The sequence below is a fragment of the Zalophus californianus genome, chromosome 13, assembly GCF_009762305.2.
Source record: "Zalophus californianus isolate mZalCal1 chromosome 13, mZalCal1.pri.v2, whole genome shotgun sequence".
NCBI classification, from domain to species: domain Eukaryota; kingdom Metazoa; phylum Chordata; class Mammalia; order Carnivora; family Otariidae; genus Zalophus; species Zalophus californianus.
The window spans coordinates 38,402,219-38,413,238 of record NC_045607.1 but is presented as its reverse complement, the minus strand read 5'-3'; the positions used below and the strand labels follow the sequence as shown (position 1 = coordinate 38,413,238).

The 11,020-nt window shown below is 43.0% G+C and overlaps 1 protein-coding gene across 4 annotated transcripts; it reads left to right on the top strand.

The window, feature by feature from the left end:
- The first annotated feature begins 1,721 nt into the window (after nucleotides 1–1,721).
- On the top strand, nucleotides 1,722–7,552 carry TMEM215 (transmembrane protein 215). 4 transcript variants are annotated; one of them, XR_003523751.1, is made up of 3 exons: nucleotides 1,722–2,198; nucleotides 2,426–3,300; nucleotides 7,444–7,543. XR_003523751.1 is itself a non-coding variant. In XM_027616057.1 (3 exons), exons 2-3 carry the CDS (start codon nucleotides 2,484–2,486, stop codon nucleotides 7,496–7,498), a joined length of 735 nt encoding a protein of 244 aa, XP_027471858.1. In that variant the 5' UTR covers nucleotides 1,722–2,198; nucleotides 2,426–2,483; the 3' UTR covers nucleotides 7,499–7,552. The 4 variants fall into 4 exon arrangements, 3 of the variants coding, with proteins under 3 accessions (XP_027471858.1, XP_027471860.1, XP_027471859.1); XM_027616057.1 differs by having other exon boundaries at nucleotides 2,426–3,163; nucleotides 7,444–7,552; XM_027616058.1 differs by having other exon boundaries at nucleotides 2,187–2,314; nucleotides 2,426–3,163; nucleotides 7,444–7,552.
- Nucleotides 7,553–11,020: the final 3,468 nt, after the last annotated feature.

Sequence of the window (11,020 nt, the reverse complement as noted above, 5' to 3'; positions counted from 1 at the left end):
CAAGAAAACAATTATTTTCCTGATATAAAGTTTGATATCCTGATATAAATGGTCAAACTGCTGGCATCTCACTTTTACCCTTTCCCTTTTCCCCTTTCTTTCTCCCAAGATAATGATTCTATGTCCAGAAATACAGCAGCTATCTAATGAGCCTGAGTACAAAGGACACACACACACACACACACACACACACACACACACACACACACACGATGATATGGAAAATCAGGAGTCTGATTCCTGATCTACTCAGTTGAATGTGTGAGAAATGTGGGAGTCAACCTTGATTCCTACCCTCTTACTGCCTTTGATCCAAGATCCTTGACTCTACCCTTAAACATCCTTCAAATTCACTTTCTTCTAGCCATTCCTAGTCTCTGCAATGTTCAGGCCCATATCATGCCTTGCCCAGCTGACTGAACTGTCCTTCTAGAAGGTGCTTCCACACTTACCCCCTGCAACCTGTCCTCTAATCTTCTGTCACCAAGTCAACGAAATGGAATGCTTTTGTGTTGATCCCTGCTGAAAATATTTCCATGGCTGTCATTGTCTAGTGGATAAAATCAAAGGTGCTTAGCCCCACAGTTAGGCTCTTTATGATTTGGCTCATGCCTTATGTTGATTATGACATCCTATGCAAATATATAGTGGTTCACAACCACTTTGTGAACAAGGACCACTTACCAAGCATTGTGCTTTATATTTATTTAGTTCTCATAATGCTTTCCCACACATTTGATAGTACTATTCTCATTTTGCAAATGGGTCAACTGACTCTCAGAAAGGTTAGGTCACTTGCCCAAGAACACAGAGCTTGTTTAAGCAGGGGAAGGTCTGGATGTCAAAGCTCTTTCAAATTTCTTTCCACTGCAGTGCCTTGACATGAAAGAATGTATACTCCTCTCCTTCCTGCTCCTCACTAGTCCCCATCTACCTTAAATGGACAGCCTTGTTGAAGAAAAACAGTCTTGCCCCTCGGGCCAAAGGAATCTATCCCCCACTGCGCTGGGTAGAAAACAGGTTCTTCAAAGCAGCTTCTGCAAGGGAAGAGACAATCGCCCAAAGCTGGAGCTGTATGGTGAGCTGGTCGGCCTGACCCCCCCCATTGAAGGCCCTGCCTTCTCCTCACTCGGTGGGGGTCAGGTGCTAAGGGCAAGGATGGGGATCCTGGTCAGAGAGCCCTTCTCCTTTGACCTAGCCGGCCTGGCTGGCGTCACCACAGTGTTGGAGTAGGATCCCGTCTCCAAGGCCACCCCCTCCAGGGTCCGGAGCTGAAAGACCAGGGAGGAAGGACTCTGGTGACTCCCCAGAGTCTCAAGCAAGATCTGACACCCACTCCTCACCACTATCTCAGCCTGGGAGCCGGTCCTGTGGGCCCTGGCAGCGCACCCTACTCTGCCGCCGGAGCGGTTTTGCACACACCGCTGCCGCCCAGCGCCCGGACCCAGAGCGGTCCGCCAGCAGCGGGACCCTGGAGCAGTGCAGCCCTCTGAGCCCTGAGAGTCCCGCGGTTGAGAGACCCGCGGTCAGAGAATCCCCTGGGAGCTCTGCTATCAGTCGGGTCGGATCACCCAGATTTGTAACTGGAGAAAGGTCCAGGTCCCCGAGGAATATGTCCAGCTAGCACCCTCTGGCCCTCGGACCTGAACTCGGAGTCCAGGCTGCCCCGTTGGGCAAATCGTCCTGAGTTCCGCTCTCCTGCAAGCCGCAGCCTCGCACCCCAGACCCTCCCCAGGCACGCTCCCCTGGGCAGCGGCGGAACGAACCCCAGCTGCTCCCAGCACCCCGACTGGACCCTGGGCAACCTCTTCTGCCCGGGTGGCTCTCCCCGGGGTCTGAACCCCTCGCGCCCCCGCGCGTCCGTCTTTGTTTCTGAGCTTGCTCTGAAAGTGATGTAACGAGGCCAGACTCGCGCGCTGCTTTCCCTCTTTCCCAGACTAAGTCCTTCCTCCCTCCAGCACCAGAGCCCGGCGCTGGGCTGTGCCTCCATTCCACTCCGAGAGCTCTGGAGACCGACGGGCGCTGTTGAGAAAGACGCGCTCCCACGTCCCACCTCCTGGATGCAGAGTCAGTGGGGAAAGCGAGGCTTTCCTTCCAGAAACAAGGGAGAGAGCCGAAGGGACAGCTGTTGTGGAGGTTTCTAAGGAGACTCAGACTGGCTTCTTTCCCTGCTCCTGGGAGACGGCAGGAAACCTCAGGTACCTCAGTGACCCCAGTCGGTGGATGAAAGAGACAGAGGCAGTCAGAGAGAGAGAAACAGAGGAAGAAATAGAGACCCAGAGACCGTGACTGACAGACAAGTGGAGAGAGACGAGTAAGAGAGATAGAGAGTTGGTGGGTGGGAAATTGACTTTGATTTTCTTTTTTCTTTTCTTTCTTTCTTTCTTTTTTTTTTTTTAACCCACTGTGGTTTTGCTTCTGACAGAAGAGAGAACTGCTGCTCCCTAGCCAGCAAGCAGCCCCCAGTCTGGATGGAGTGAAAGATGCGGCCTGATGACATAAACCCGAGGACTGGGCTGGTGGTGGCCCTGGTCAGTGTCTTTCTGGTCTTTGGCTTCATGTTCACCGTCTCTGGGATGAAAGGAGAGACTCTGGGAAACATCCCCCTCCTGGCCATCGGGCCAGCCATCTGCCTACCAGGCATCGCAGCCATTGCCCTGGCCAGGAAAACCGAGGGATGCACCAAGTGGCCTGAAAATGAGCTGCTGTGGGTCCGCAAGTTGCCCTGCTTCCGGAAACCCAAGGACAAGGAAGTGGTGGAACTGCTGAGGACCCCTTCAGACCTGGAGTCAGGCAAGGGAAGCTCAGACGAGCTGGCTAAGAAGGCGGGCCTCAGGGGGAAGTCCCCCTGCCAGGGGCAGACAGAGGTGTCTGTGGCCACTTCCATCACCACCCTCACACCCACGGAAGGAGAACGCCAGAGCCTGGTCCAGAGCGGGCATCAGGAGGAGACATCCAGATACCTGGATGGTTACTGTCCCTCAGGCAGTTCCCTTGCCTACAGTGCCTTGGATGCCAAGTGCTCAGCCTGGGACAGATCTGATTGCCCGGAGCCTGAGGACAGCATCTTCTTTGTGCCCCAGGACAGTATCATCGTTTGCTCCTACAAGCAGAACAGTCCCTATGACAGATACTGTTGTTACATCAATCAGAGCCAAGGCAGGTGGGATCACGAGACAATAGTCTAATAAGCTTTGCATACAAGAGTCGCTGTGTTGATAGAAACGTGACTATACTCAGCTTCTAGGGGAAGGAAACTGCCCTGCTCCAACAGCCTTCAAACTGTTAGAAATTGACTTGGTATGTGATGGGTGTGCAAGCTTCGGGTGCCTGAGAGCCATGTAAATAGGCATGTTGGGGACACATTTTAGGGACGGGTGATGAGGGTTAAGGACACTGGAAGAGGCAGTGGGTAGGAGAAGAAGCAGTTCCAATTGCTTTTTAACAATTAAACCATGTTGGATATTTTGTAAAATAACCCAGAAAGTGCTACTCAGCACCTGCTAAAAGCAAGATAAATCTAGAGTGGGCTGCAGATATCAGGCATGAAATGATACATGGGCTTGCCATAGGGAAACTGAGCTATTTTCAGTCTGAATCAATTGAAAGACAAAACAATTTAGTGCTTCATTGTCTGAAATGATTTTTATCTGGTGAAAGTTCTTCACACTTACTATTTGCTGAAAGAAAAAAAAAGTCAAGATAGAAAAGCTACTCCCTCCGTAGGTAGGATGGTTTTTGGAGAAAGGGGAGTTAAAGGCAGTTGAATTATGTAATTGAGTTTTATGATGTTATCTTCTGACAAGATCAGAAATTTCAAATAAAGTAAAGCAAGTGGGACCAGCTAGGTAAAAAACTAACATTTTTAGATGGTTATGTTCCTTCTTAAACTCTTCATTTAAATTGATTTACTGGGTCTTTATCTTAAGTGTTTTTTAATATTTACTATCATTCATGTATAATTTCCTCATCAGGTGCAAAATGACTTGATGTAATATTTTCATAGATTAGAATTTGTGTTCATCAAGTCAAAATGGGTTTTACATATGTATACAAGTGTCTTTAGCATTTCTGGGAGTTATGGTAATAAGTATTCCTATATGCCTTTTAAAAATCTGAAAACTATGAAGTCAATACATTAGTCTTGAACTTTATGCAGAATTTACATAAAATGTAATGGTTAAACTTCTGGAAGTGTCATTATTTGTACATTTATTCAACATTCCCAAAGACTATAAATGCCAATGAAATGAGTTAAGCTTCTAGATTTAACTAAAGGTCAGTTTTTACTAAGTTCACCTAATCAGTGAGCATTGCATGACAAGGTCTGTTTTATTTCATACTTAATTTTTTGCTGCTGAGGGAAAAAGGCACAAGGGGATCCTAAAATGTATTTTCTATTTCACTTGCTTAACCGTAATAGACAAGAGGGCAATCAGCCAGAATACCACTTAGTCCCTGTTGAAGAGAAATATTGAATTATATAGAGAAATCATGGTACATTTCATATTGAAGATCAAAATATTTTGCATCCTTTAAAGAATGATGATTTGTTTTCAATGATCAGATAGTTTCAGCCACTCTCTCCCAAAGGGGGAATTGAGGACAAAAATTCTAGCCATGCCCCTTTTGTATATTTCAGGTCCAATTCTGCAAGTCTTCAAGTGCAGCAGTCATTCAGTCTTAAGAACCAGGCCCTTAAAAATCACAATTTTCAAACCAAGTTCAACATCAAAAGAGTATGATTTTTTTTTAGTAGGGCTTAAATGTCAGAAAATGAGATGTGTGATCCTAAGCAAATTTTATCTTCTTGTACCTCAGTTCTCACTCTTCAGAAATCAGGGAGGAGTGGGACTGACTTACATAGAGTATGTCTATCGTTCATTCCCAGTTTGAATATTCTATGGCACCATGTCAACGACACTTTATATAATGCCAGGGAATGAGATACAGCAAAATGCATGCCAAAGTTATGCAATTCATGATAAAAATTATATGACATGGATTGAATTCTTACTACTACTCAAAAGAATTTTGTAGATATGTGAAAGCAGATTTGTTTTATTGCCAAATATCATTTATTCAACAAATACACTTCTGGGAATGAAATGAAGATGTTAATTAAGGATAAAATTTTTTGATATTGGTATAGCCCCCAAATAATCCAATAAATGCCATGAATGTAATTTACTTTGGATTTGGTAGGGAGGAAAAATAGTTTCCTAAAATCACAATACCTCTTAATAATTATAGGGCATTTAAAAGATGAAAATCATGTTTCAATGAAGGTAAAAATTATTGGATAACTCTCTTAGGAATAAAAGCTTCTAATTTGAACAACAACAACAAAAAAACCCCTTCTAATCTGCTTGCCATTTGTGGACCTCTTCAGGGATGAAGAGATAGCAAGACAGCAGAGAGAGATGTTCACAAAGAACATCTATACAGGGCCTGAAAAGAGATGCTTGTAGTGTTAGGTATGGTTTAAGGTGTGGAAAAGGTACTTTTTGATTTCTTGGAATCAGCTCAAACCCCTTGATATTACATACACACATACACACACACACTCCAATGTCCAAATCCAAAGTTAATTACTAGTTTAGAAATCTAAGATATTTTATCACATTTTCAAGTTCTATTTCAGAAGAAACTTACTTCAGTCTTCTTCTTCCATCCACCTACTTAAGATACTTAAGGTATCTAAATATGCTCTTGAGGGAATTTTCTGCAGTGCTAAAATAACGGTTTGCAAATGTTGACTGGGTGGCTTAACTTTGACCAGAAAGAATAAAATGTGTGATTGTGTGTGTGATTTTTTTTAATATCTTACATTAGGTAACACCTCCTAATATAAAGCAAGGTAGCCTAGTGCCCCCAAATTAATACTCATTAAGTGTTACTCAGGGGAAAGCAGCCATTCTGTTGAACAGAGGTGGAAGAGAAGGAAAACAAGGTGAGAAAAGTGTCTGAGCTTGTTAGGGGAAAACAGCAGCTCATTCTAGTCAACAGTTTTAGCAAGTTGTTAATATTAACATAATAGACAGGTAGACTATTCCCTGTACCCAGTAAGAGCTTTCAGACAGACATAAATCAAAGTAGGTACTAGTTATTTTTTTACTTGCTATTAATCCAAATAGTCATTTCAACTTAATTTTAAATAGGCATTTTATTTTTGAAATTATTTCTATTGACTTTTTCTTGTTCAATATTCCTATCTATTATTCTCATGGGTTCTTTTTCCAAACTGCTTCTTGATTTAAAGTGTGAATTCAGCCAAGATACCCAAGCTAGAACATATTTAGACAACTGTTTCAAGATTTAGTTTCTATTACAATCATGGCAAACAAAATCCAGATATAGTTAAGTTCAGAGTCTCTTCCAATCAGGTCCTTTGGAAATGTTTTCAATACTCTACTAATCAGGTCCTTTGGAAATGTTTTCAATACCCTGGGTCTTAATACCCACTGAGCTGGCACAGGTAGGGAAGGAAGATTCATTCTTTTAAATGCTTTTCCCTTTGGTAATATCCAACCTCTATTTATTTATTAATATCTCCATTCTGCACCTATAACATCATTTACTTGGTTAATTCACTGTTATTATTACTTTATAACATTAAAGAAAATTTTTTGAAAATCCACAGCCCCACTATCCTAACAGAACTACTGTATTTCCATTTTAGCATATCATCCTCAAAGACTCCCCCACATACACCTTAAATATTATAATTGTGTGGTTTTCTTTTCCTTTTATTTATATGCTAAGTATGTTTTCATGTTTCTATGCAGGTTCCTGATTACCATTTAACAACGGTGTAATATGCCATTTTTGAGAAGTACCATAATTTAATTTAACATGCCATTCTTTTTTTTATCATGCCATTCTTTATTGCTAGCCAGATAACATGTTTTATGGATGGTTTTGTATGTCTTTTTCTATTGTTGGTAACACAGCTACATTATTTGTCATTTGCCCAAAGAGGTGAATATTTACAATCAAAAAGCTGTCTCCTTATAGATGAGAGTAAGGGGGCAGAAATGTGTAAATGGATCAAACATTTGACATTATTGGTTTTCTCTTGATTCATGGGCAAGACATAGGGTAAGAGACAAAATAATGCTTCTCTGCATTATTATCCCCTTTTGGGACCAGAGCTAGTATTTTTAAGAATAAGATGAGATGGGGTCTGTATTTTTAAGAGTAAGATGGAACATTTCCCCAGTTAAGATACCACCAGTGTATATCTCAAAATCAGTATACAGTGGTGTCAATCTTCAAGAGCATAATGTTGAACAAGCAAAATGAAAAATAGATGTAGACAAAAATTACTTTGTACTATTTCAAAAGCACTTTCTTAAAGTATTTCATCATTTATTTTATAATATATTCAATAAGTATGTATATTGTTACCTATTAGTGACTTAAAATGAACTGGAATTTCAGGAATTCAACAGACTCTACCCATGAGTTTTCTGTTTCTTCCTCAACGGAAAAATGAACTGAAGATGGAATTATGGACAAATGCTCGGCTCAACCAGATATCTCAATAAAGAACTGAATTCCACTCAGCCTCTTGTCCAGATAACATGAAATCATGAGTGTTCTCACCACCTAGCACAGGCTCCTCACTCCATGAACACCCCAAAGAAAGAAGTTTATACACGACACTGTCCAGATACAAATAGGTAGACATTGATATCAGATCTCCACCATCTTTTGCAAATTATTCCTGGGCCTGACCCTTCTTAGAGATCCTTTCTTTGTCTTTCCCTTTATTCCTCCTCCTGATTGCACAGACCTGGTATCCTCAATGACAACACAAGGCTCTACATGCTTTATCCATAACAAGGTACAGTGTTACAGAATGCGCCAGTTACAAAACAGGGCATAAAGCTATTAAAACGTCTCTTTGACAAATCTATCCCAAGAAAGTTAAATATAACAACTATCTTTGCAATTCATCACTTTCTTTCTCTTTATGGTAATAAATGATTATATATAAGACAATCCCTCAGTCTGAGGTCAGACCACATTTGTTTAGAAAAAATGGGCTTTTGAACATCAACTGCCTGTAATTCAACATGAAAAGTATGGACATACCTTCTCTGTGAGCGGTTAGACCATCAGATCAGACCAACTCATGAAGGCCCACCTGCCCCTGTGCTCTTACCCCCGCCTCCCATCCTCTGCAGCAGCTTCTTGGCTGTGCCCTGATTGTGCCCTGCAGCTCACCACCCTGAGCCTTTGCCCCATCATTTTCTCCGCCTCACATGTCCACCCTGTCTTCACCCCTCTGCTGGTTAAGGCCCTAATATCCTTCAGGGGGCAGCTGCCACATCTTCCACAGTCTTCTAGATTTTCCCCCTCAGAACTAATACTACTTCTACTCTTCTCTGGCCCGACAACACCTCCACCATTATCATCACACACATTAGCTGAGGGTGTGTCTGTCTCTCTAACCGCAGTGTGAGCTCTTTGAGGGCAAGGGCCACGTTTTATTCATCCTCCCGCTGCACACCCTCCCACACACACTTTGCCCTGCTCGATGAAAACTCTAAATCGCACCACTTGGTCACTCTCATGGCCTTCCTTCTTCCTCTTTCTCGCAGGAAAAAAATATCTACCTTCTTGATTTGAACTAAATTAAATAGAATATAGTCAGCAAAAATGTGGGTTAAAATAGGCTTCTGTGGGTTGGGACCCTGACTTTCATTTAGCATATTGTTTCTTCGGGGAAACCACATCTTACATAACAAGGAGAAGAAAGAAATAAACCATTCCAGAATATTTTCTCCTCCCTCCATGATTGACCTAACTCCTACTCCCTGCCTCCCTCTGTGAGTCAGTGACCATATACACATGCAACAAGAATTGGTGGTTCTAGAAGCACTTGACAGCCAAGCTTCTGAATTCCTAACTAGAAAGAAGGTAAATCAGTGTACTTAGGTTAACCCTGTAAGTAGGTCAACAGAATATAATTTGCCAACGTGGCTATTGTCCTATTATGCTTCCATCCAATGATCCTAAACAGGACTTTCCAGGCCACCCAGGTGTTCCCTCAGGACGCTCTCAGGGGGCTGAGTGGCAGACCCTCACTCTCTCACCCCCAGTGAAGCTTTTCTTCTCCACAAAGTCTGTGAGATGCTCAGAGACCGGTTTGTGGTTCAGAGAAGGCTCTGGCTTGTTCTGGAGCAAGATGATGGCATTGCTCAGCAATTCTCCTGAGTAGTATTTGAGGCCCGTCTTAATAAACTTCAGGCTCATGTAACTGGTCCTGTAAATTTCCCAAATTATCTGACTGAGTGAAAGTGACATTTAATTTGAGTAACTCTTTTTCTTGACCATGGCAATTATCAGGTTCTCCTTCAACAATAGCAAGAACGACCTCATCTGAGTATGGGTGGGGAAGGGGACAGCAAAGGGAGAATGTGTCCGTATGGAACTGTCAGCACAGGGAGAAGAGCCAACAATCCCTCATTAAGCCAGTCACTGTTGTGGCCTCCTCCTCTGATATCACCACTTCTTGTCTCAAACTTAGTAGCAAATGCTAGAAAATGGACTGAGAGGACAAACCAAACAGAAACATGTTTTAAAACTGAAAAGAGTAAAAGGAAAATGCTAGAGATTTTGATACATTTTTTAAATGGCTAAGAAAAGAAATACAAACAGTTTAAGTGTATTCTAATAAGGGCAAAAACTAGCTAAAACTATCATGCTGGACAGAGTCAAAAGGAATATAAGATAGCATCCAATAAATAATCAAACTCGCTTAAAAATTACTCAATAGTACAATCAAAACTAGAAAGTTAAAGGAGTACAAGTGAATACTATTAGCTAAAGTATTCAAAATTAAATCTTTTTAAATTCATCAATTCACCAAAAATGTCCCACTGAAAAAACAGGGTGTGAGATATGAGCAGCAATACTGAGACTGGGACTAAGAGCCCACCGACCTATGCCTGACAGAGGCAAAGACAGACAAGGAACGAAGCTGGGCTTAGCTCTCGTCTCTGCTGAGTCCCCCAAAGCAGGCCCTTACCCTTCAGGTAGCAAAACTACAGAGTCCAGAACTGTTGCTCCCCCACAAGCCTGAGGTCCCTCCAAAGCTCACCTCTCACCCTCCTGTGTTAGAATAGAGGCCAGCAGCTAAAATGTTGAGGGGCAGTGTGCAATCATGGCCTCATGGAGGTCCTAACACAGGAGAAGGGTCACTGCCTACACCTTTGTCCTGGTTAAACAGTGCATACGGGCTGGGTATTGTGCTGGCCTGAGATGTCACAGTGAACAGAACAGACCAGGCTCCTGTCTTCATGGAACTCACAGCCTAGCATGGGGTGTCAATGGCTGAGCTGAGGATGTTATAAGGATGTACACTTGGCAGGAGCACCTAGCCCTCACCTTGTTGGGGGAGGGTGGTGAGCAGGGAAAGTGGCTAAAGGGTTCTACCAATTCCACAGTGTGTAGGGGTAGTGGGGAGAGTTTCCCCACACACCCAAGCAGTTCTCCAACACCAGCTAGGCATCCCATAATTCAACTCAATTCTGATATCGTCTACCTGGACATACCATAAGATTTCACAAGGGCTCAATCCGACAAGACTGCCCCTCCCACTTCAGATGCCAGTTGCAAGTCCAAGTGACACCTGTGCTTCTAACAGGCTACATATTAAAGGTTCCAGGGGTGCCGGGGTGGCTCAGTTGTTAAGTATCTGCCTTCTGCTCCGGTTGAGATCCCGGGGTCCTGGGATCTAGCCCGGCAAAGGGCTCCCTGCTCAGTGGGGGGTCTGCTCCTCCCTCCCCCTCTTCCCCTCCCCCAACTCAAGCTCTCCCTCTCTCAAATAAATAAATAAAATCTTTAAAATAAATAAATAAATAAATAAATAAGGGTTCCAACAACCCTCTCCTCAGCTTTGATTAATTTGCTAGAGTGGCTTAGAGAACTCAGAGAAACATTTTACTCACTAGATTACTGGTTTATTATTAAAGGATATAATTCAGGAACAGCCCAGTGGAAGAGATGC

Excerpts from the sequence above, each read along its gene's own strand:
- TMEM215 (XM_027616057.1), top strand. The coding sequence starts at position 2,484 with ATGCGGCCTGATGACATAAACCCGAGGACTGGGCTGGTGGTGGCCCTG. Across the intron at positions 3,164-7,443 it reads ATCAATCAGAGCCAAGGCAG|GAATTCAACAGACTCTACCC; the intron begins GTGGGATCACGA and ends CTGGAATTTCAG.